The 27,078-nt window shown below is 43.0% G+C and overlaps 1 protein-coding gene across 2 annotated transcripts in view; it reads right to left on the bottom strand.

The window, feature by feature from the left end:
- Positions 1–2,710: 2,710 nt before the first annotated feature.
- polrmt (polymerase (RNA) mitochondrial (DNA directed)) overlaps positions 2,711–27,078 on the bottom strand; it is a 45,647-nt gene continuing 21,279 nt past the window's right edge. Inside the window, exons 13-21 of one of the 2 annotated variants that reach the window (XM_070961637.1) lie at positions 26,771–26,950; positions 25,591–25,677; positions 23,321–23,434; positions 13,590–13,642; positions 10,589–10,687; positions 10,159–10,231; positions 8,343–8,434; positions 5,983–6,056; positions 2,711–3,543 (exon numbers count right to left, since the gene is read on the bottom strand). In XM_070961637.1, coding sequence (XP_070817738.1) covers positions 3,494–3,543; positions 5,983–6,056; positions 8,343–8,434; positions 10,159–10,231; positions 10,589–10,687; positions 13,590–13,642; positions 23,321–23,434; positions 25,591–25,677; positions 26,771–26,950 — 822 coding nt within the window. In that variant the 3' untranslated portion in view covers positions 2,711–3,493. Of the gene's footprint in view, positions 3,544–5,982; positions 6,057–8,342; positions 8,435–10,158; positions 10,232–10,588; positions 10,688–13,589; positions 13,643–23,320; positions 23,435–25,590; positions 25,678–26,770; positions 26,951–27,078 lie in introns of those variants that run through there. The other variant, XR_011602141.1, reaches the window with a different exon arrangement.

Here is a 27,078-nt window from a genome sequence, read left to right on the forward strand (position 1 = left end):
TCTGTAATACACTCATCATCAACAAGACGCTTTTATCTCTGGAGGGGACCCGTAATGGAAGACATCTGAATGCTACAAGCTGTGTTCCATCACTGCAGGAAGGACCGGTGCAGCTCTCTGATCTAACAGCAGACATCCTTGGAATCACCCCAGAGAAACTGAGACAGGCCCATCAAGCTACACGGCAACTGCAATCTGCTGCAAGGACATCCTCAATATCCTGTTTACTCCCTCAGCCAAAGTCAACAGTAGTTCACGCCCAAAATACGAACGTCATCTCAACAAAAACAAGCGTTAGGCATGCACGTTGCCCCCTCTGCACGGACCCAGCTACGTATTCTGCCTTATGAAGTGTTGTAGCTGCATTTTAATGCTAATTCATAGTCGTCCCTCTGGCATGAGTCACAGGTATTGATTGAGCCACTTATACCCTCAGCTTCCAACAAGCCATCCATCCGCTCATGACCACTCCTTGGTGTTGAGCTCAGGTCACACTGTGCAGTACAGCTGCGTGTCAGAAGCTAAGTTGTGAAATGTAATATGTGTTAAGTATGTGAGATCCTGAGAGCACTTAACAGGAGAGAGCTCCGTCCTTGACAAGTCGCCTCAAAGAGACAAAGGAAGAGGAGAGACGCTTAGCTTAGCTTAGCATTAACCCTTTAAGAAAAAAACACTGGATATTATATTTTTTCCCTCTGTGTCCCCAGAGCAATAACAACAATCAACGTTTTAACATTCTCCACTATATTTTTTTTATATATAGGAATCTACCACAGGAGACATCGCTTCATGGTTAAAGTATGTAATATGAACTACAAATACAACCCCCCCCCCAAAAAGTTTTATTTAAGTCTGTAAATTTCTTCTCTTAGCATTGCATCCTTAACACTAAATGACAAGTGATCAACTGAGAATATAACTTAATCATATATATAAAATGGAATAATGTATTATATTAAAATAATGAATGAAGTTTATTTCTTAGCAAACAGTCAATTTTAATTACATTGATTATTGATTTCAGCCTTATTAGACTTTTTGGTTTTACCAAGTTATATAATTCTGTTCAGTAATTAAGATATTAGGAGTTATAACACATCATAAAAATATGCTTACCTTTGAAAACGCCACCTTGATTCCTCGGGTCTGGAGGGACTTATTTGTTATTGACTTGCTGTAAGGAGACAAACTGAAAAGCATACCATGTCAATATACAGCCACATCTAGTGTGTCTGTGTAAGTGTGTGTGTTTAAATATTTTGCATAGCATAATTATACCCAGCAGGGGAGATGGTTCAATCAGGCTGAATCAATCAGCACTTTTTTTATAAGACACAGTGAATCAAAATATTCCCGAACAAACAGTTGAGCACATCATCAAAGTGCTAAAGGCCGACTAAAAATAAGGTTTCAAACTACAAACTTTTGCTGCAAAATCAAATCGGAGTAAAAAGTGACCCATCAAAGAGCACTGGTTTGCAGGCGGTTATGAGAGATTAATCACAGGAGTTGATGAAACCGGTGGCACATCTCTTAAATAAACTATATGAAGTTTAGCGACTGAGCTAAAGCTAATTGACCATTAGCAACTTGTTAGCTCTCAGAGTTTTATCTTCCCCCTTCAATAACTTTTCATTGAATGAATTTCCAGGGGAAGTAAACAAAAGAAAAAAATTTGATGACTGACTAGCGTTAGTCCAGCCGGGCCAGCCTGGTATTCAAGTCAATGGTTAGCCTGCCAGCTATGGTAGTTCACAAATTATTATTATTTTTTTCTATTGATCAAAGTGAACCCTTTAAAGTCCGCCCCCAGACCCTTATTTTAACGGTTTGACCTCAAGAAGGTTTACTGTGATTGGATGAATGTGATTTGCCATCATCATCCTTGGGAAGAAAAAAATCAAGGGGTTGTCGGGGAACCAGCAGCGATTCCAGGAAGTTACTTTTCCCGCCAAGAAATAGTTCTGCACACATCAATCTGCTTTCATTCAAAATGTCAGTAAACACAAAATCAGGCGATATCTTCATTTCAGAAACACAAACCCTCTTCAACATATTCACATACCCTGTGTGTGAATATATGTGTCATTTGGCAATATTAATGGCAGGTCCTCAGAGAGAGCACAGTGAGAACGAAAAACACAGTTCAAAGAAGATGTCGCTGTAAAATTAAGTCATTAGGCAATCGCTCATTTTTACCAAAACAAAAAAACAACTGATCAAGTCACAGGTCACATCTCATGCACATCAGAAAATATGACGAGCATCTCCAGGCGCACGCTGCTGTGCAGATCATCTGAAACCTACCGTCTAATCAGCACACTATTCATGCCCCCTCGAAGATTATTTCCATTTCATTACATTGTCACTCAGCCAGCTTTGTTTGTCTGAGCCTACATTTGCCTTTGAACATCAACGGCACCTTTTGTCTGAAACTGCTGTAACGTTTCCAAGCAATGATCAGATAGCACTTCTGCTATTTTTACTTCTAGATGCGGCACTGGCCCAGAAAAATAAGATCTGAGTTGATTAGCAAAGCCTGCAAACCCTTTGTGGTGCATCTAAAAGGAGGCCTTCATCTCGTGATGCACAACAGAAATATGAAATATGCAGATATAACTAAATAAGAGGCTGTCTCATTCATCCCATTTAAGCACACCAAGAATACCAGCAATTTCTTTGAACCACTGAATGAATAAGGAGACATTTTCAGGAACACATTTATTTTAGGGCAATTGTCAAGTGCTTAGTCACTCCAAGAAGGTGAGAATCATGAGGACGCAGTGCTGTCAAAGAGCCGCTTCGCTCATCCCTCCGCATTTCTCTTTCTCCAACAGTCCAGTATCTCCCGTTTCAGGAAAGTACACCTTTCATTTCCTCTCAAAATTCTCCTCTTCTTCAGAAAAACGTTTAAATGTTTGAACATTGTGTCAGAGAGCATCCTGCCATCCAGTCATCGACGATTAGGTGAGGTGGTCGCAGCGGCGGGTCGGCGCTCTGTGGAGGTATTCGCAGGTATTCACTGGCAATTAGAGTCTGTAGGTGAAAAGCTTTTGCTCAGTCTTGTCGAGGGTGTTGCTGAGTGATGAGCAGACACCGCTCACATGTGATTCAATCGGTAAGGCTCATGTACACGCACTCACACACACACATACCTGAATATATCCATTACAAGAGATACTTTGCTCTGATTGAAGTCTTAACATTCCCATCTGGTGCTGATTTCCTCATCTTTCGCCTGGATGAGTATCCCCCCACCTCCCCTCCTTCCATCAGCCCACTAGTCAGTTAATCGAGTGGGTTTACTGTGTGTGAACACCTCCAGTAACTCCAGCAGCTCCAGCCAGACTGTGGACCAGGAGGCAGGCGGGCACGGCTGGATCAATGTCCTGATGTCTGAGGGGCTCAGTTGAGACCCAGGGGCCTGCAGCTTCCCCGCTGTACTGTGTCAATTCCAGTCATCTCCCTCCGCTGGATCGCCCTCATGAGCCTCTCAGCTGAAGAAGTAAGTGGATTCTTTCACCTGCTGGAGATCAAAATCACCTGGAGAGGCAAGAGGTGAGGTGTCAGAGCAGGTTAAAGTCTGTGGATAGCAGTTTTGAAGTGAAATACATGCACTGCAACTTCAATTACAGTAGAAACAAAACTTGAAATGAGCACATATGATTATAAGATAGGTACGCTTTGAATTTGACACAAACCGGCCAGTACAGCATTAAAAACGGATGGAAAATTAATTTCCCTGCTTTAGTTTTAATACTCACACTTTCAAGCTAGACTTAGGAGCATCTGTGATGTCACATTTTCAATAATCAATCAATGGAATAATCAGATGGTGTAACTGTTAAGATTACACTACTGGCTCTGATTTAAGCTAAATGCTAACGTCAGCGTGCTAACACGCTGACAATCACAATGCTAGCATGCAGATGTTTGGCAGGTATAATGTTTACCATGTTCACCATCTTAGTTCAGCATGTTAGCATGTTTACATATGCTAATTAGCACAAAACACAAAGCACAGATGAGGCTAATGTCAGTAGTTTTGCATGTATTTGGTTATAAACCAAAGCATTGGACAGAAGCTAGCGCTAGAGCAGTGACAGGATCAACAAAGTCATTTTAATTCATCCTGAGAGGGATGGTTGTCACTGATAAAGAATATGAACTCTGTATTTTGGAAGCTTTTAATTTATGGGAACAATTTGCATGGAGATTAATCTATCCTTAATGCGATCAATGCTCAATTAAGGAAGATGCTAATAATTTTCGGATGTGGATAGGATGTAGGCTGTTCCTGTGTTATGATCCTCATGTGAGGGAGAATAGGAGTTTTTTAAAGTGGGTCAAACTCAGGAACTTTAATCTAAATTAGGTACAGCCTTTCAGTTTTACTGGGCACCAGCACATTTTCTATGAACCTTAAAACACCACTTGAATGACTAATATTAGCTGTGGATGAGACGCTGCCCTGCACTCTGCCTTCGCCTCCTGTGCTCTTTGCCTCCTGACAGCTGCAGGAGCTGCAGCGTGAATTATTGAGGAAAAGCCACAAAAAACTAAATCTAGCTACAAAGCGATGTTGACATGCACACTTAAGATAAAATACAAACTATGTAAAGGTTTAGGTAGTTCTCAAAACATCAACATGAAGGTTGAACTGATATAAACTCTTGAAACAGTTTCAGCTCATTAAAATGTTAATCCTCACAGCAAGGAGCTCCAAACCTCAGTCTACTCCATCCAGTTTATCTTTGTAGTTTATGTCTATCATGTATTTTTTCTTAAGTTACTGTGTGTTGTGTAAGAATATTATGTCATCATGGTACCAGAGAGACAGACTGTTACCATGGCCGCATAATGTACAGCATCGTGTGGCGGCACATAGAACTGAAAAGACATGTCCTGACAACCACTTACAACACTTTGGGTCTTATAAACTCGCAGCTTCAGTGGTGTGAAATGACACCAAAGTAAAAAATGTCAGAGTTTAAAAGAGAAAACACACGAGCACGCTGAATAACTCAGACTCTTCTGGTGAAGCATTAGTGTCTTTGCACAGTAATGGCTCCAAATTACCCAGAATGCTCTCCAGCCCTCCTTTCTCCCTCGTCTCTGTGGTCATAGATGCACCTTATTTGTCTGACATCCTGCTGGATTACCCACAACAGAACCAGGTTCACCTTAATAATAATTCAGGATCCTTCATAGTGAAGATTATAATGGATTTTAGACACAGTGGACACACACACACACACACACACACACACACACACACACACACACACACACACACACACACACACACACACACACACACACACACACACACACACACACACACACACACACACACACACACACCCCTCTGGAGCACACCTGACTGAACTCAGCCACGTAAGCTGATTATGCAGAGGAGGGACACAATTAACAGTAATCAATTTATACAACCCAGCTGTCGGTGCCAAGCACACAGTACGTGTACAGATGGAGGTGGAGAGAGGGGTTGCATAACAGCAAAGCCTCCGTCCACCTGATCGACAGAGAGGTGATGCCTCCAGTCTGGACAACAACAGACAAACGCTCGCAGTGGCGTCAAAGGAAAACCAACGAATCTGGACCTGCTGGTGGTCGAACAGGCAGACATGAATCCACCACTCATTGAATTTTATCTGAACTCAGTGGCTTTTCCTGTTTGAATCAGCGTCGTCTGTGCAGCACAGACCGCTGGACAGCCGACTACGGACAATGGGATTACTATATAAACAACAGGCAACAACAATTAGCAATTAGAGAACAGGATAGAAAGTACAGGACTGTCTTAACCTCGAACAGAGCTTCAGGATATAAAAGTCCTCTTCAATCCAATTAGAAAGAAAAAAATAATCTAAAGCCAGCTCCTGTGTGTTGGCTCCCTCACACAATAACCAAGCCTTGGTGAGGCCAGGTGTTTGGGCGCCTGGCAGCTGCATGCAAACTGACCTGTCTGGGGCACTTTGGCCAGCAGCAGCATCAGCCTCCTGTACTCCTGGTACTTCTTGTTCTTGGCCTCGGTGCTGCCACAATAGAGGGGAGTAAAGACAAGTTAAGACTTAAGAAATGCTTTGTGTGTTTAATGATAGAAGTGTGAAATATGTCAAAGGGAACTGGATTTTCTGAGGTGTCCAAGAAGTTTAAACCTGCAATCAAGTGTATTCACTGGCTCTGCTGCCTGATGGTCCCACGTTTTTCAGCCTCTGCAGGCTGCACAAACCTGGACCCACGTTCCTTTATTAGACAAACAGCCAGTCCAGCGACTGCATTTGAACGAGCCCATCGTCATTACTTCTAATGTGATGTGCTAGAGTTGTCACAACACACCTGACAATGCGTGAGATGTGACTGGTACACTCATAAAAGTCTGACTTAATCTTTCACTGTTCTGCCTGTGGGATGAGAACAGACTGGTACTATTGTCAAAGTTGAAAAGCGCATAAAAGAACATGCATCTTTTATTTGGTCGTCATTTTTAAAAAGAATACCGTGCTGTAGAAAAAGTAAATAATACATAAAAACTCAAAGTAAGGGTCTCTCCATCAAAAAAATGACAAAAGACATAGTTTGATGACATTGTCAAGTAGCAGCTAGCAGCTCTCTGAGGCTGTGTTTTGAGCTAAATGCTAATATTAGCATGCTAACACACTCAAAATGACAATGCTAATATGCTGATGATGCAGGTGTGTTTGCTGTGGCCACTTAATAGTTTAATGTATTAGCATGCTAACGTATGCTAATTAGCACTAAATACCACATACAGCTCAGCCTAATGACAAACCAAAGCATAGGATGAATTTAATTTTTAGCCTGAGGAGTTAAGTTAAGTTAAGGGATCACCGAAATTATTACCGTTCATTCTAAAGGGGACATGAAAGCCTGAATGAAGTTTTATGGTAATCCATTAAACAGCGATAGAGATATTAACCTCATGGTGGCAGCAGAGGAAAAGTCAGGGGATCACGACAGTCAGTGGGATTTATCCTCTGGCAACCATGAACACCTGAATCAAATTTCATATCAATCCATTAGTTGGTGTTTGAGATATTTCAGTTTGGACTAAAGTGGTGGGCACAATGAAATAAATGCTTGGAATTTAAAAAAACTAAATACATTGTAAGGGTCAAGTGACATTTGGTTTAACAAAGGCAGTGGCTTAAATTATCATCACATTTTATATATTCTGTCCTGGTTAAAAATCTCTTCATTGTGAAAGTGAAGGAAACCAAAAAGTCTTTCTATTCCCACACGCCTTTCTCTCCGGTGCCCACGAGAATGAATAATGTCTTTGTGAGGCTTCGGGAGCATTCATGTGTCTGCGTGAAAGGGAGGCAGAAAGACAAAGAGGACGAGGGCTGCTGTGGAGTAAAGGCTGTGGAGAAGGTGTCCAATTATCCCAGAGAGAGAAAAACACAGTCAGATGATGAGCATAACCCAGCCTGAGGCCAGTAGGAGAGAGAGAGAGAGAGAGAGAGAGAGAGAGAGAGAGAGAGAGAGAGAAATCATTTTATATCTAATGTCACAGACAAGTGGAGGAAAAACTCCGGCACGCTGAGATAACTTTTATAATCTCATAACCTCCTCTGAGTGCACGCCTTCTGTTTGGACTCTTTTATTATGTATGTACATGTGGGGGCTGCATGTTTGATGGCTTTTGTCTAAACCGTAAAAGTCCATAAAGATAACACACAGCCTTACACAAACACAGATGGCAGCGATGCTTGTTGTGGAAGAACAATTCATGCAGAACAAGAGGCTCAGATTGGAGACGCGAGTTAATAAACGTGAAAATTTGTAACTATTACGTGGAAAAAGATAGCTATACCTTTTTTTATCACCGTAAAAGTGACAGCTAACTTATTGTGGTTGGCTCCTGAGACTTAAAGGACTTAAAGGACAACCTCGCAGGCTGAAAATTGAAGCCAATATGATAAAAACTGCAGTTCCACGAATGGCCACTTGAGGCTGATTCCAAAAGTGAGTTAATATTAAAATGCTCAACTTTACAGCAGCATAAGCAATGTTTACAGCCTGGTACCTGGTCTCTATGGCTAATGTCCTTAACCATACAGGGGGGAATTTTGATAAAACTCACTAATTTAAATTATATTAAATGCATAATGCATAATTATGGGCATGGCTGCTTTGAGTGAGAGCTAGCTGCTAGGTTTCAGCACTGCCAAGATGGCGAAGCTTCACGATAGTTCTTTAAAAACCTTTAGATGATGTCATGGATACTATGTCCATGTTTCATACCTTTATGGTGTGAATAATCATAAGTGTTCCTGCATGCAGGTGTGTAAACTCACGGGAGTCTGGTGCAGTATTTGAGTAGCAGGAAGTTGGACAGGTCTTGAAGGATCGGCTGGTTGTGCAGGGCGATGAACTGCTCCCGACAGACCTGACGGGAGGACAAAGAGGCAGAGGGATGTATACTTTGAGTTAATGCGGTCCAAACACTTGACTGACAAGCTCCCCACACTTTCCTGCCTCTTGACGAGATAAAAGATGCAAAGGAAAGGAATGAAGAGGGCAGAGAAGGAAGAGGGAGAACAAGCATCAGTCTATCACCATGTCAAGCAAACGGATCATTTTCCAGAGTTCTGCTTTGGCTGTATCTCCTCTCCATTCCTGCTTCAATTGTACTGTGAACTATGTTTTTGTCAAATGTGAGTAGAGAGAACTGCATGGTTCAACACAAAACAGGGAGAATGTACAACGACAGCATCACCTGTGCAGGTCATAGATGGGTTTCCCAGGACGTGTGCTCAAGATTTTGCATATTTAGAATTGCAGAAAATTATTTTTCAGACGTAAAATTGTTCAAGAACACGCGGTGACTGTGGCTACCGAACATGACACACAGAACTCCAGAGAGAAACAGCAGCTAGCTGCAGTAATGACGCTAACACGTTAGCTCCACAGGTGGTAAGAAATGAACTCATCGGTCTCAGACCATCAACAGGAAGCAGGGGTTAGCAAGGCTCACAAACATAACGTCAAATACAGAAATGGATTGTTAGCATGAATGCACTTCCTGCTGTTTACCTTAAATTCATGTCAGATATCTTCTATAATGTTAAAGTATGTGTGAGTGCAAAACCTCTGATGCTTGCAGTGTTTACAGATAAAACTTCCCCCAGTGCAAACGATAGAAGTTTTCACCCCAATTTAGTTAATCTTAACTGAGCTAACAGGCTGGTTTCCTTATTGAAATACTGAACATTTTTCATGCATTTCTTCAGTTGTTGGTTCACTTTAAAGAACAAAAAGAGCTCCTCAGACTGATCTGGTCTCAGTCATCACAGTTTGCTTTCTGCCCTCATGTGTGCACTAACAATGACATCATTCAGAGCCTGGCAGGAAGATTCAGCCACCATAAAAAATAATCGTTTGCTCAGGTGTTGACTAAGATATTTAATACCCCTCCTCTGCTGCTGCGTTCAATCACCTATGTAATGAGGAAGGCGTACACTCGCACATCAAGAGAATAAAGCACTGACGGAGAACTGCTTCACTGGTTGTAACTCCTCTGAGATAGGGTGAAGACATAAAACTGTGACTGTGCTCTGAAGCCACATCTAGAGAAAACTGGGACTTTATGGTAATTTGGTCCATTTTATTCTATGCTGTCTCACAGCCTGAGCCTGTTGAGAAGCTAGTTTCAGCAGGCAGGGGCAGACAGTCATTTATCCAGCACAACAGGCTCTGTCTAATGATGCTACCTGCAGCCAGCAGCCTGTTAATGTATGAAACAGTGAAAATATTTGGTTACTGGCTGCACAAAGCTAATCTTTCCACTTGAACAGAAGCCCTGCTGTTGCTGTAAATGTATTTTTATCACCAGCATCCACTGTAGAAGTAGTAAAACAAGATCAGCTCGCAGTGCTTTCAGAAACACACAATCATTCCTCTGCTCCATTCAGCAAAAATGAGCCGAATGAGCAAGGACCAGAAGAATTAAATCACCTTAAGCTTTAATTAATGAGCAAAAAAGGAGAATACTAAACCCTGATGATGCATAATCAGACAAGTTCTGAAAGGATGATAAGGACAGAGGGCATGGTGAAAGAATGTGAACAGGTGGGAGTAAAAAAAAAAAAAGGCTGTATTGTGATTTGATACCTTATTCATGGTGTCCACAGTGAGGGCGTGGGTCCAGAAACAGTCGTGAACTGAGACGAATGTCAGGCCGGCACTGAGAGGAGATCAAAAGGGTGAAGAGGGAGCGGGGATTGAAATCAGGGGAAGAAAATAAAAGAAAGAGACAGTCATTAAAGTCTGGCAGACTTTGAAAAGCCATGGCGGACCTTCATTCAAACACCTGTCACGAGGCCAACTCTGTGAAATGAGCTTATGTTACGACGCATATGGTCCAATCCTTATCTGAGGTGGTGCTTGCATTCAAAATGAGCGTGCACACACATGAGGAATCAATGTCAGAAGCGCATTACAGACTGTCTTCAGACACATGACTCCTAACAGGCAACAGGGCATACGAGGAATGTTTTTCTCTTAGATATTCACGCTCTTATTACAGTTCGTCAAATGATACCTGTAGCAGTGAAGCGCTGTCAGCATCATGTGTGTGGAGTCCAAAGAGTGGATGAAGTTTGGCGGGAAGGCGTTCTTTTGTTTCACTGTGTCCGGCCTCCTGAGAATGGACAAAAAACCAGGAATAGACATAAAAAAAATACTTCTGTAACAGTACCTGTACTTCGATGCTTTCTAAGACTCAGCCGGATGCGTCAGACAAGTCTGATGTGGCCTCATTATGAACCGTGCTGATAACTCCCAGGGAGACAGTTAGCAAACCAATGTTTTGATTCCTTTTTATGTCTGTGCACCGATTAGAATACAGCCCATGCTAGTAACAGTAACATAAAAACAACTGGACCATAAAAGCTGTTTTTTTACTCTTAAACAAGCAAGATTTAACTTGTCATTTCGGCAGCTTTAGAGGTGCTGGTAGGCTCCTTTCGCCAGGCTGAGGCTAGCTGTTTCCCCCTGTTTGCAGTCTTTGTGCTAAGCTAAGCTAACCGTCTGCTGGCTGGAGCCTCACTGAACTCCTCCTTGAACACGGGGACATCCTTGTGTTGTGGACGTGTTTCCCTACTGTGACACGTCACAACATCTGCTGTGAAAAGGTCTATCTGTGTGCATGGATTTCAGCATTAATATTCATTTTCTACTATGTGACCTCTGGGGGACTCCAATTAGTCAATATGAGAGCAAACCAAGACCAAAGTGATACAAAAGAAATAGAACAAGGTAATATAAATACAGTCCTGCTGCTGCTGATGATGATGATGGGACTGGCAGTGAAAAAAGCATCCTGCCAATCTGTATCCCCATGTTCCCATTACCCTGAGCCTGAGCCATTCAAATCCTCTGGGCTGCCACAGACCAGAACGCTCCTCTAATGGGAATGGAGACAGAGCGGAGAAAGCTTGGGCCAAACCCAAAGCTCCACACAAGCACACGCGATGGCTGTCTGTCAGTCTCGTTTTCCTTCTGTCCGCTTTATTTTTGGCTTGGAAATGTCAGACTTTTATCTTTGTGCTTTTAGTTCTGCTGTTCTGGGCTCGAGCTGAGCAGAAACAAGATTCCTGGAAATGTATTTGCTAGCACACGCTTAGAGCGAGAGTGTCTTCCTCCTCTTCCCTTCCCTTTGTCTCACACGCTGAACAAACATGTCACCTTCAAATCCCAGAGGCCTGACAGACTGGAAAGGTGCACAGTCAGTACTCTAAGGGTTTGCAACCACGGCTCTCTTAAGTGCAGCTGTCCTCCCTATAGAGCTGAAGCTTCACTTCATATCACAAGAGATACTGAAAGCTGGCACAGGGCTTAGCATTTAAGATTTTTCCTCCAGTGCAGTTTGGAGGCCTGGATAATCAGCAGGAGAGAGACGGAGGAAACGGCAAGAAAAGCCAGAGCTTGAAGGCTATCACTGCCCCGTCTGTGAATCCATTTACAAGTTTAGACGCCGGACGAGCTTTTTTAGGATCGTTGATCGCAGCGAGTGCGATTGTGTGTCCTCCCGCTTGCGGAAGGAGAAGCCGAGGAAAATCAGCCGTGGCGACAGTGTCACGTTCGGCTCAGAATGTCAGCCCGTGAAACGCTGACGCTTTCTCTGACGGCACATTTCAAGTTTCAGACGGGACGGCCTTTCAGAGCAGCATCTCTTCCACTGCTCCTGCTGGCGTTTCAGTATTCACACAGCTGGATCTGCGATGGACTGCAGATGTCAACTTCAGGAGGACGGCTGTCAGTCTTCGTCATCTCCCGTCTCCAGTCCGGTGCTCTCGCTCTGTCTCCGCCGCTGTCTCTCATTCTGTCTCTTTTTGTCCTCTACACAAACACATCACCCTTCCTCTGTCATCTCTTTTAAAACTGCATCTATCTCGTCTCCTCACTGTAGCAGTCATTCACACACCCCAATCTAGCACTTATTCAGAGAAGACCACACATCATTCTGCCTTTTTTTTAACCCAAAAGGTCAAATACAATCTATCGAAGTGGACTCCCCCTCAGTAAATCACAGGTGCATAAAAGGCACAATAATTCAATATGAAATATTCATGTTAAATCTCTTCTGATCAACCGATCAGCATTAAAGGGATGAAGCTTCGCTGTCATTTGTCATGCATAACTGCCTCAGAGTAAAACAAATGCATATTTATCTCTGTAGGCCACCTGTCAGCTGAAATCTGACATAACAAGCTACACCTGGACATGATAATATGATGTGTATTGTTAAACTGAATTTAGTTGAAGTGTGACTATAAAACGCTCAGGTTTTCTTTGTCACGTTGAGCACACGGTTAAATAACACCGCACGTACTTCTCATTATAAAACCTCATTTGGAATCTATTTTTAGCGCTTTCTGATGTGTTTTTGCTGCGTCTCATATCTGGACTTTGTGTTTCGCCACTCAAAAAGCCCTTTTCTTGCACAGTCCCCCTTTCTTCTGGTTAATGAATGTATTTTGGCAGTAATGCGATTTTGCAGTTTTGCAGCTTTTGGACCACAGAAGCCCAAGTTCGACTTCTTCCTTCTGAAAGTGAGCGTGTAACACTGCGCTTTCAAAACACTTCCAAACACTTCTGATGGCATTTCCTACTTTTTGACAAATGCGAAGCTACATCCAAGTTTGAGGAGGTAATTAGTGAAAATATCCACTGGAGACAGCTTTTGTGCTGCTGTGAGTCTTCAATATGTAAGCTAATTGCCTCAAGAGAGCTCTACCGTACTTTCTACTTCCATTCACCTCTAAAAGCTACGCAGAAAGTTGTCAAGTGTGAAGCCACATTTGGAAAAGTCGAGGCTGCAAACTCACTGCAGCCAAAGACAAAAAGACCTGCTGGAATCACAATTTCTCTCGGCGGCTATCCTCTGTCTTTGTTCCAGGTCACTAATGTGACATTTCAGCACAAAATGTCAATGAGCACCACAAGAGAATAAAGCGGCAGCATTACATCTGCTGTGGGTCAGTTTTAGTGTGCGAGTGGAGGAACAGACAAAAGCAGGTGTGAGCTGCAGGAAGACTTACTCTTTGATGTCATGTCGGATCTGGAGGCTGATGTGTTGCATCGTACTCTTCAGCTGGAGAACAAAGGCAAAGAAATGGGAGGGTTAATGGTCTCAAGTCTAGCAGGATGATGATGGTTGTCCAAGTCCAAGCGTGAGTCTCAAATGTCTCAAAATACAGTTTAATAATTCATATTTTACTCCCTAAAAATACGACACAGCCTCACTAACATCTTGGATCAAGGGGATCCGAAATGTTAGAGCTGCAACTAACAATTGTTTTCATTATTGATTAATCAGACATTTGTTTGCAATTTTAAATATTCAAAAGCATTAAATTGCATTGGAGGATCTTGAAACAATTTGCATAAAATATTTATGGATTATCAAAACAGTTGCAGATTAACTTTCTGGTAATGGATTTATTGATTTATAATGATTTTGCAAGTGCAACATATAAATGTGGAAGTATCACACAGTTTTTATTACTTTGAAGCAACATAGTGTCAAACATCAGGTAACAATGGACAGATCAGATATTGAGGATTTAAAAAGAGTTAGGAGGATGAAACTTGGAATGCAGGATGAGAAGATCTGATTTTATGTGCACAATGAGCTTTAAATGTAGCACGTTTGAAGTTGGCTGTGTTACAGTTTGATCGGTGAGAGTTTCCTCGAGGTTTTAAACTGAAATGCAGAAAAAGTGAAAAACCCAGTTCGTTACTTGAGGAGCGCTTGACATTTTGCAGATTACAAATTCAGCACAAGGCCACAGCTGACATGAGTCACTTCACCTAATGGAAATTTCCACGAAAGTGATCAAACCAAAGTTAAATCCATCTTTATTTCATGCTTCAGGCTGACCTGTAATTGGTCATCGCAAATTCTCAGCCTACCGGACCAGAATCCAGCGTGGAAATGAATTTACTACACGCAGGTAGAACTATAACCATCCTTCCATCCATCCATGTATCCATCATCCAGCTGCTTATCTGGGTCAGAGACGATGTGGCAACAGGAAGCTGTTAGAGGCCATTTGACCCTAAAGGCTGCGACTGCTTCAGAGGTTCAACTCTGCTTTAATTTAAAAAAAGCTGCGTCATCTTTGTAATGGCAGGTGTGAATTAAACCCAGCACGCAGATAAAATATATTCAAATATGGATTATTCTATTAAATTTCAGGAAATTTATTACTATTTTTTTCCTGCTGTGCTGCATTTCAGAGTCATTTTGCAGCGTCCTCTGTGTGGATATTTTTAGTGTTGCTACTCCCAGTGGATCTTGGCTAAAAAAGAGATTAAAGTGAGCTGTACTGTGGCAAAGTGCTCATCAGGATAGTACTGTGCATTATTCTAGGGTAAACAGTCTGCTGAGGAAGAGGAGATTTGGATCGTGTGTGTGTGAGCACTTTAGAGAGACCTCGTCTTTACCGGCATGCCTCAGTCCCTCTACTGGTTTCTGTAAAGTTTCCACAAAACGGGGGTTTTATTTTCTGGAAAACTGCACAAGTTAGTGTAAACAAAACCCCACCCAACACAGCTTTTTAAGACTTCCCATCCCTCCTTCGGTTCTTGCTTAACCGATGCCACTGGTTTTCAGTTTAAAATGAGCTTTATAACCCCACGTGACCTCTTCTTTTAATAGGAATTAAGGAAGTAAAGATGCTATTTTGTTGGGCTGTGAAGTCTATTTTCACCCTACCTGCACACATTCAGACACAGCTACACAAGCATGTAAATGGAAATACACACACATACGCATCCACACCCGGACTGGACAAGAGGTAGAGCTTTTTTACCAAGGATGAAAAGATAGAGACAGAAGGGAAATCAAGCACAGGAAACGCCACAACAACTCATTACGGAGGAACTAAGAATATGCCACAAAATTACAGCTTATTCAAAGTAGGTGGTAATAAATCATGGTGATTCATGACTCTATTAGAGCAAATTAATTGAGGAAAAAAAGAAGGAGAGCGGTGGCAAAGAGCGCACATTAACACAAAATAAGACCTCATCAATTACACAATATCTTTATTCTTTAAAGAACAACTTCAGAAAGTCACTAGCAATGGACTATTATCAACACAACCCTAACGACGGCCCATCAGCGGGATAAATTAAGCACAGCAGGCTATTTGCCCGTCTGTGCACTCTGAGAGGGCATCAGGCAGATACCTGCTTTTGATCTCAGCTGTTTGCTTCATTCCCCCATTTTTTACACTCTGAGACCGACACTCAAGCTTTTAGTTTCTTGTGGAGGGAAGACTTAGTCCTCTAATCTCCCAAGCCTTTAGGGTCCGTCCAATCAGCCGTGCCGAGGCAGTCTTTCCCTGACCCTTGGAACGGTGCCTGGGTGGGAACGACAGGCTACTATCAGGAAAGAGATACGGCTGGCAGCAGGCAGCCAGCTCCTCGTCAATGTGAGCACTTTGCATTAGCCTGTTTACCTTGCATTCAGCCTACACTAATGTATCCGAGCACATTTCCTTTTCTCGCTGATGGAGAGCAGCTTTGGCGCAGAAATGTTCTGCCATTTCAAGTGAATCATATTCAGGGCCCTACAAACACTTAGATCTATCTGTACTCTGAAAAAAAAACAAAAACAAATCAAAGTGCTTTTATCATCATTACTGTTCAGAAAAAGATTTCCCCGCAACAACATGAATGAATAGAAAATGTGCTTGAGTTTGTTTGTTCCCACTTATTAATGGGCTCACATGAGGACAGATTTGCATTCAGTTCCTTGTTTTTGGGTCAAATACACGGAATCGCATCACAAACAGGCAAAATAAAGAAACAGCTCAATCCATAGTGGGCAGCACGGTGGCTCAGTGATTAGAAACGAGCCTTTCGGTGTGGGGTCTGTGTGTCCTGCCTGTGTGTGGGGTGAGATAAGCAGAAAGAAAATAAATGTTTGCTTTATACTGCCATGGACTGACTGTAAACTCTGACGAATTGACATTGCTGGATGGGGTCGTTGAGTTCAACTCGTTTGTCATCCATAACACAAATAACTCATGAACAGGGGCGAATGAGACCACAGCATGACCACTGCCACCCTGAGGAGTCTTTAATAACCATGTGTTCGGTGCTAATGTACAGCTCTTTTATTTGATCTTTCTCGCTTCTCTATGGGATGAACACTGAGGACGCACGAGCCCTTTGAAGTGCACATCCATCCACAATTCAAGCTATTCCCCATTCAGCTCCACGCTCTTTCCTCCAAGTCTATAATGACCTTCTGGAAAGTTGGAAACCAGACATTTCATGTGGGACGCTCTCTCGAGAGCTGTAAAGGTTTTAGCAAGAGTGCAATATGTTGTGAATCCTGATAGTGAGGCGTTTTCACGCATTTAGAGGGGAAAACGGACTCTAGAGCAGAATTACACCGTGCTATGTCAATGACTCTGGTCATTTTTTGTTAAGTCAGCATCGCTGATGGACCATTTGCTTGAGATATTGCATCCAGATGAGGTTTAATTGAATGTTAGGTATACAGCTGTGAATGAATGTCTCCATGTCTCAGTGAAATCACTGCGGGTGCTGTCAGGTGTCGTAATAGTTTCATTATTCAGGAGCAGCTCCAGGACGCCTCTCTGTATGATCTCACCACTTAAATCTGTCTTTGCTGTTTTTAATGGAGACATTTTCCAAATTCGACGAAGGGATGATCTACAGTATTGGATAAACTAAAAATCTGACCTGATGATGGCACTAGATGGAGAGTTACAGAGTCATCAAGGTTATAAAATTCATCTTGAGAGATGCTGGAATGTCTGAGCCAAATTTCATGGAGATCCATCCAATAGTGTGTGAGACTTTCCAAAAACAGTAACGCCAACTCATGTTGGCTTATGAAAATCATTAGGATGCTGTATATTGTCTCAGAGGGATGAATGTCTGTCCAAAATGTATGAGATTCATGATGTTGAGACCATGGATATCTGCACCAACTGTTATCTATAATCTATACAATGATTGTTACAACATTTCCCCAAAAAATAAAAATGTAAACCTTATGATGGTGTTAGACGAAACGTCAGGGATCAGTATGATTCATCATCAGAGGACCATGAATATCTGGAAGAAAGTGTAATGGCAGTTTTCACATCCAATAGTTGTCGAAATATTTCAGTTTGAGTCAAAGTGGTGGACCATCGAGTCGTGCAGCCAGCATGAAAACAGTATCAGAGGTGATTTGTCAATAATAAGGCTCCAATAATGTATATAGGACTTCTCTGTAATTAATATTTTTGTATGACAGCCCTGTTGCATTAAAAAAAGACATGAACATAGAGGGATTTAAGTGACAGGTGTTCACATAGATGAAAGCACATTAAAGCTCGCCTCAGGCAGCCTGCCAGCTACTCGGTTTGGTGACTCCAGTCAAATGCTTGAAGGTCGCCGTGTGATGAATGACAGGATCACACAATTATCAAGAAATGGCTTTAAAATAGAAGCGCAGTGTGGTAAAACCCCATTAGTTTGTGCCATGGCTGCTATCTCATCCATCCATCCATCCATCCATCCATCCATCCATCCATCCATCCATCCATCCATCCATCCATCCATCCATCCATCGAGGACTTGTGTGTAACAAGGAGTGAGGTGTGAAAGAAATGGAGGTTACCTTTGGTCTGAGTAATGGACTGCCATGCTGTAAATGAGGTCACTACTATACGCCGTACTCCTCATCATCATAATGCATATGTGCATGATTTGTGTACAAGACCTGATTCAAAACCTGATGCTGTGATGAATGAGGCCTTGGATAACCCTGTTGTGTTGTGGGGAGTAAGCTTCTGTCGTCTAAATCACCTGAGAGCTGCGGCACATATGGTTGTGGACACAACAGCCCTATATAAGCCATGCTGCTGAGAGGGGAATCCCCATTCATCACAGAGAGGTTAATATCACATGTCTCATCTATTTAAGTGGAAACAGTTACACCTCACACTCCTCCTTTTTATGCTGTACGGGGTCACCTAGGCCTCTACCTCCCCCTGAAGATAGATGAAGTCAGCTACAGAGTCAGAGTCACGCACACTCCTGTGTCTCAGCACACTTCCACTGACCTTTTCCAGACCTCCTTTCCACCAAACTTTTCCTACCGCTCGGGTTTGCCCTTGAAACTCAAGCTGCATTCATTATTTCACCCCAAAATGCCACAAGATTCTGCAAGATCAACGAAACCCCACGTTACCCCCGAGAACGGCTCGCTTCTGTTCCAAAGCAAAAGGAGGCATGGAGGGCATCAAGCCGACATTTAAAGACACGTTGTTCCCCTGAATTAGAATGAAAAGCAGACTCATTCTGACTGTACAGGCCCAGAGCGTGTCTCCGAGTCTGATTCAGTCCTGCTTCTACAATGGAAAAGTAAGTCAGACAGACACAGCACATCGCCTGTTTAGCAAGATGGGATTGGAAATGCGTAGAAACTAGTGCTGTCAAAAAAAATTGAGTTATTAACGCGTTAACGCAAATCAATTTTAACTGCGCCATTTTTTTATCGCGAGATTAACGCTCTTTGTGAATTTGTAGTTTTTTTATAAGCTGTGGCCACTGCTAGTAATGTAAGAGAAACTACAGGATCCAACTGTAAGCCGGAAACAAAACAATAGGCACGCACCACGCACGTGTTTGGTCTTGTCTGCTTGCTAGCTGTAAAGGAGTAGGCTACCGGTTTGCGCGGATGTCAAGCGCAAAATGTCGAAATGGATGCGAACAAGATTCTGAACGGAAAGCTTAGTTTCAAAAAGTTGCCAGATGAGTCGACTGACAAGACCAAAGTTATCTGTGTGTATTTTCCGTGTGAACTGAGTTATCGCCGTAGCACATCCAGTCTGAAATACCAGTTGATGGCCAAACACACGGCGAATGTGAATTCTCCGCCACCCCTTGTTAAAACCAGGCGACAATGGATGGCTTTCGACATGCTATTATGTTGAAAGGAAACTTAAGAAAGGAAAGTTTAAGCCATGGTTTAACTGCACTATAGGCTGAGTCCTAGTTTACAATGATGTGCACTTTGTGACTTTATCTTGTATCACCCTGTTTTGTTCCCTTAGAAAGGTTTGTTGAAGGGACTTTTTTGTGACCAAGTATTTATTTTTTTATCATCTGTTTATTGACAGTGTTAAATTGCGTGAGATTTGATTGATTCAGATGTGAATGACTGCACAAAGTGAGAATGTTAGTGTGAAATATAACACTACACGTTGTTTTCAATTAAAAAACGTTTGCACAAAGCAAGCCTATCCACTTTTCCATGAAAATGTGCGATTAATTTGCAATCAATCGCGAATTAACTATGACATTCATGCGATTAATCGCAATTAAATATTTTAATCGATTGACAGCACTAGTAGAAACAGAAGTCTTCATAATTCTGATATGGGTTTATCATTAATAACATGGCTGGATGGAAGAAACACAGAGTGGCCAAAACAACCACAAAGAGACACAAAAAATGACCACAAAGAAACTCGGAGCGACCACAAAGAGATGCTAAACAACCAAAGAAACACAAAATGACCAGAAAGTCTGCAAAATGACCACAAAGAGACATGAAATAATCACAAAGAGATGTAAAACAACCACAAAGAGATGCAAAACCACTGCAAGTAAGGCAGAAAGAGATGAAAAGAAAAACCCACAAAACAACTACAAAGAGACGCAAAACAGACACAGAGAGATACAAAAAGTGTCTCTTTCAGTTTAGGTGTCTCGCTCCTGTGGGGGAGGGGTGGGGGGCCTTTTATGTGTCTGTGCCCAGGGGCCCCTCGTCTCATAATCCATCCATGATCAATAAGCTCATTTATTTTCTTTTATCTAAAGGTATTAACTCTTTGAACACATTATATTTAACTACTTGGTGACACTGGACTGTTTTTGTATCACTATCAGACCACCAGCTGCTACTTTACTACGTTTTTGAGTGCATTAACCAAACTGATTCTTTCCACATAGAGGACACTAGATCACAAGCTTTTAGTCACGCGATAAACTCACAAATCCAGTCAAATCCAGCCAATCCAGTTGGCGACTCCCCTGTGTCACCATCCTCTGAGAGTGAGATTTCACTGTAACCTTGCCTGGGAGGGGGAATGAAAAATAAAGAAGGAATCTGAGCCAGAGTGACCTCTGATCCGATTAGTATCTCCCAATCCTGTTAAGCAGCCTCCCTGATGCATGTTCATGCTGCATTCAGCGACTCCATCCTACTCTAATTTCCTCACCTCCCCATCAGCCATGGAAAATACTCGATTACACAGGTCGCCATTTGTGCTCGTCTCTGTAAGCTCACTGGAAAGACCCAACAAACAGAAACGCAAAGATGCACATACAAGCACACACACACTCGTGTCTGATTATGTGATGCTATTGTGGCCGCTTTCTCTCCGCTTATTGGTTTTCTTACTGTGCATCACACTTCATCTTCCCGTTCTATCTCGAGTCTAATTACTAATGACCCCCAGAAACACCGTCGCCTTGGATTTAAGAGGCAGAGAGGAGGCTGGGAGATTGAATTTAATCCAGCTATGAAGGGGAAAGGTGACCTTTCTGCAAGTTTGTTTCATTTTTGTTGCCCAGTGATGCAACTGGATTATAGAATTATTGCAGGGGATGAAGAAAGTTATCTGTGAAATGTAAGCTAAAACCTCACTCATCCATGAAGTCATCACTTCACTTGCTCACTCATTTATTCTTCTTTAGGCCTTGGGAAAAAAAAGTACAAGCTAATCAGCTTCCTTGTCCCTGCTGGACATTAAAAGAAGCAGATCAAATCAAGGGAATGCGCCCGGCTCCAAGCGAGAGAGATGCACCCTCGGGGGACCCACCATCTGTCACCCTTCTCTCTTGCACCTGCTTGTGAGGTGCCCCTCGAAGACAACCTTCTGCTTGATGTCATGCTAAAAGAGCAGGCGTCATGCTGCGTCAGCCTATGAGCGAGCTGTCTGCCTGTGGTTGGCAAACGCATATGTCAGTCTCCTCCTCTCACTTAGTTAATGAGCTTAAGGATACGAGAGGTCAAAATGGATTTTATATAACGGCACACATACAGATACATGCAGTATTTTCCTTTCTATGTACAGACACACTCACAAAAGCATGCTATCTGCACATGTGCTGCCACACTGACATATCTCTAAGACGTGCTACTGTCAGGATCTCCATAGTGTCGGACAACTCTAGTGATGTTGTTGAGCTCCATTAAAGTTGGGCCACTCACAGCAATCACAGTACACCATCAGTGGTGCACTCCCGCGCCAATCCCATCGAGACTTGGACAGCCCAGCCGGGACATTCCAGCCGCAAAGCATCCGGTACTTAAAGCTTCATGATAGGTCGGGTGTCCCGCATATAAGAGGACTGAGACAATGGTTATTTTAGGGAGGTGGATTTTTTTTGTGGAGCAGAAGAAAAAGAAATCAGGCTAAAGGTGGGGAAATAAGAGAGGGGACTGTGGCAAAAACAAAGGGATGACACATTAAACCCAGAGTCAGACTACAATGTATCCCACAAGCTCACTTTTTACTTTATCTGAGTGAGCTGAGTTATCAGTCTGGGGGAAAACCTGGAGCAGTCGCCGGTCTATCACTGAGTTCTCCTTTTGTCCCCAGATTGAATTCCTGAAGCGCTTATTGAAAACCTGGACACCCCAGTGACTGGCATCCAGTCATGTTCACATTCGAGCCAAGAAGAACACTCGTCAATAATCTAGCAGTTGAAAAAAGGCTGATCAATTCGTATGCAAAGTAGCTTTGGTCTATGCACGTTGGCAGCGCCCCCAATTCAAGCAAATGCTTATTGAGCCTTGCCAGACCATAACGAGTGAAGCAAAATCTGCGGGCAGGCCGTGCGAGGACAACAGCTTGCTGTCAGAGAATAAACAACAAGACTTACATTTCGTCTTAAGATGGCAGCTATAAGGAGAGCTATGGTTCTTATGTTGGCGTGTAAATACTCATTGGACTCATATGTGTGCGCTGTATACCTCCAGCTTGAAAACCAACCAACCAACCAACCAACCGACTCACGGCTAACTGGCCTCCCTCATTTATGATCAGCTTCATCAGGAACTCCATCAAAGTCCAATGAAACATAATGAGTGGAAATTACACTGTGAAATTATGATAATGACCCAAAGCACGTTAGGACCTCATGGAAGAACTGGAAAAAGACAATGATGAGTCAAAAGACTTACGACATGACAGCACTAAACTGCTACACACAGCAGTTATTGGTGTGTCCTGACAGAGATTAATGACTACTGTAAGTACTTGTATCTATGTGAGTTAAATAACTGGATGCAGTGTGCGCTATGGAAAGGTCAGTTGTGGGGCTATTGAGAGTGTTGTGAAAGGTGAGAGAAGGAGCAAAGAGGAGCAAGACAAACAGGAATAGATACGAGAGGAGAACGCTCGAAAGGTCAGCCGGTGAATTTCTGAAAAGTGGTCTATCATCGAGTTTGTGAAACTATGGTGAAGATGCAGAGTGGTTGTGGCGCTTTGCATCAAGGTGACAGGTAGGCTCTACTACCAGCTGTACAAAAGAGAGGACAGGAAGAGCGTAAATACTTCCCCTTAAGAATGTGTGAGATTACATTTGAAATCATGCAAAAGCTCTGCAGCGTGACGGAAAGTGGAGTACATCCCAAAAAAATGATCCTAGGCTCAGATAAATTATCATAACTTCACTTTGAGAGACTTCTAGAGAGCCTCCACACATGCCTTAAGAAGGGACTTACCACTTGGTTGCGTGTGCGGTGGTATGGCTGAATGATGGGTAAACCCAGGGGTGTCACCCACTCCACTGTGTGGCCAGACTTGGAAATGAGCCTGGCGCTCTCTGTCAGCCAATCCTGCAACACACGGATGCCAGCAGAGGTAAAATGAGCAATCTCAGAAAATATTCAAAGCCCTTCACCAATCAAGCGTGTGAATACCTCTGCTGTGTTTGTAAGTGTTTGGAGGGGGGGGATTGCGCAATCAAGTTGAAATCACCGAGTTTGGACAGGTGGGTGATGAAGTTCTCCTGTTCTGCTGGGTGGATGATTTCATAAAATCAAGAAACTACGGCGCATTTGGAACAACAAACAGAAAATAGGAACTTTCTCTCCGCGGCATCAGTGGACGATCTTTGCACGGAGGTCTGCTGTTCTACTTCCCAGAGCTGCGAACAATTGTTGCCGAGTCGCTGAGGAACAGGTGGGGAGTTGTTGCTTACTCTAAAAGTGCAACCTGGATGTTTGCGTAAGTGTCTGGCACAGTTTATAAGAATAGAAGCCCCCGTTTATGTCCCACAAGAGCCTCCTCACACACGCAGGCACACAGAGAGCTGAAAGAAAGATAAATACGTCCCAGCGACTCGAGGTAGCAGTCTGGCCCAAAGCTGCTCCGTTCATCATCACCTCCCTCCTTATATTCCCAGGTATGAAGAGAACATGAAAGCAAAGAAAGTGGAGTGAGAGATCAATCAATAGATTGATAAGAGGGGGAGGGAGAGGGAAGAGCGGACAGGCGGTGGGAGCACAGTTTGAGGAGAATGAGCAGGTGTTGACAGAATAAATGTACAGAGAACACAGGAGAGGTCAGGGATGACAGCGTCGGGGATTGATTAGCTCCCTCTCTCTAACTCACCGCTGCGAAGTGTGAGAGGATGTGACCTATTTAATAGCAGCGCACACACACACACACACACACACACACACACACACACACACACACACACACACACACACACACACACACACACACACACACACACACACACACACACACACACACACACACACACACACACACACACACACACACACACACACACAAAAGCATCAGGTCTGCCCCAAGGTATGATGGGAAGGGGATTTTTCATCTCAGACTGGGCTGTCCCCACACATTCCCCAAAGGACACACACACACAGCATCAGTAGGTGGTGTTTCTGTTTGCTCGGCAGACTCCTCTGCCCGTGGAGATAATGCACAATCCCCCACCAGGTGCACGTCCTAATCTAGAAATGGAGTCTGTGTGATGAATGGATATGGCTGCTGGGGTGATAGTGATGAAGACTAGTCATTAATGAAAATAAAATAAGAACCTATGTGCAGTAGTAGGTCAGAAAATATTTTATTTTACAGGTGTTTCCTAAGAAGATTCCTGGAAAGAATAATGTCATTTGGTATTAATTACAAGGAAAATAGAGAATAAGTTCTTTGATTTCAGGTTTTTTAGTAAGAGTTATGTTGGATTTATACACAGCGGCTGATTTAAAGACAAATTTGTTTGAAAAAAATAGATCAACATAAACCAAATTCAACATTCATTCACGACTGGAAACGAGTCTGAACTTGACTAAAAGACTCTCGGACTCAATTAAGCGTAAGACTGTTAATTCATTATTGTTTATTGTGCTGTTTTCCCCATAATTAGTGGCAAATTATGTAGTGCTTTCCAGGAAATTATTAGAAAATGACAAGAAAATGAGGCGGCACGGTGGACAAGCAGGTAGTGCGCGTGCCTCACAGCCAGAAGGTTGCCAGTTCGATCCCTGGGCGGGGCCTTTCTGTGTGAAGTTTGCATGTTCTTCCCGTGCATGCGTGGGTTTTCTCCGGGTACTCTGGCTTCCTCCCACAGACCAAAAACATGCTCATTAGGTTAATTGGTGACTCTAAATTGTCCTTAGGTGTGAGTGTGAGTGTGAATGGTTGTCTGTCTGTCTTGTGTGTTGCCCTGCAATCGACTGGCGACCGGTTCAGGGTGTACCCCGCCTCTCGCCTGTTGAAGCTGGGATAGGCTATGCAACCCCGAAAGGGATAGGCGGTATAGAAAATGGATGGATGGATTGACAAGAAAATGATGGACTTCGAACATAAAGATAAGAGGATTAACTGTATTTACAAACAATATATTCACCGAATGTTCAGCCCTGCTTTGCAATGAGTGACACAGTTTGTATTGGCTGTAATTCAGTGAGAAAAATTCTGTGTATCTGACTCTATGTAGGTGTGCAGAACCCACCTGGATCTCCCTGGTCCCTGTAAACATCTCCTTTAAGCCACTGAAGACCATGCGCACCAGGTAATGAGATGCATCCCACACATGATCCTGGAAATACAATATATGATTATGCTTGTGTATTTTTTCACACAGTCACACAGATTACTTTTTTTGCTCCACTGCATTTCTCAATTAAAACAAACTATAGTTTGCTTTTTCACTTAGTTATCATTATGGATTAAATGTATAATGCAAATATAAGTGATAAAAGCTCTGGCGCTGAATGAAAGCAGTATATTTCTCATATTATTAGAGTGATACGATCTCCTCCTCGGGAGGAACCGTCTCATCCCCCCATCCATCCCCTTGTAATCACTCACAATTACACTTCCTCCCTATGCCCTGTTTAAACAATTAGGGACATTATGCAGAAGTCATTTAGCACAGTCCTCTGGCTGTGAGATGGTAGATACACTGACAGCAGGATCATGCCGATCCCATCTATACACACAATGAGATTAACTCCAACTATTGTAAGGAAGTATATAGCTATTTGACAGATAACAAGCACTACAGAGCTGTAAGAAGATTAAGCGCTTCCATTCTCCTGCCACGGTGTCGTTTGACAGAACTGGTGTATCCACCAAAGAACCATTTATGTCGACCCCAAACGAAGTGAAACGGTTTTGAGCTAAAAATAGATTCATAATGACTGTGCACAGGATATCAAATATGTCTGTTTATCTCCTGGCCTCCCTGATACAACCATGCAATATCTTCTTTCACTGCAATAAGATAATACTAAAACAACCTAAAAGCTTCTGCTCTTGGTGCACGCAGCTCACCTGTACTCTTAATTTCAAGGTCAAAGTTACGGAGAACGCCTTTGTGCTGAGATTGTATGCAGTGACTGTCAACTGCGTGATAAATGCCTTCATGCACATGCAGGAGACATTGGAGCTATAATATGCAGGGAGGATAGACCTCAGTAGAGAGGACCTTGTGCTTCATTACGGGTCCGCGTGGGCTCAACGTGTGTGTAAGAATGTATAGCCTGAGGTGTGAGGAGAGGCCCATTTAGAGGGGATCCTGAGCTGAAAGGCTACTCTGTCATACCACATTGACACAACACTAAAAATAAAACAGCATGCAGGGTGAGGGAAGCACCAATCCACCACCACCTTTCTCCAAACCACCGTACCTTTGGGAAGTCATCAATCTCCTTCAGTCTTTTCTCTATCTGGAGGCGTCCCCCGTACCGTGTGACCCCGTATACCACAGTCATCACGGTCTGCTTGACCACCTTCCTGCTGATGAAGCCCTCCAGGACCTGAGCGATCTTCAGACCGCTTTTCGCATCCCGCGCTCGGAACTCCTCCACCTGAAACACATGTCGCAGGTAAACACGGGTGGCATGCAAATGTCAAACAGCCTCTGTTTACGTCTTGTGGAGGATATTCTAAAACTTTATGCTCGAATCCCAGTACACATAATCAGGGCAGAAGTGCG

The sequence above is a fragment of the Chaetodon trifascialis genome, chromosome 4, assembly GCF_039877785.1.
Source record: "Chaetodon trifascialis isolate fChaTrf1 chromosome 4, fChaTrf1.hap1, whole genome shotgun sequence".
NCBI classification, from domain to species: Eukaryota; Metazoa; Chordata; class Actinopteri; order Chaetodontiformes; family Chaetodontidae; genus Chaetodon; species Chaetodon trifascialis.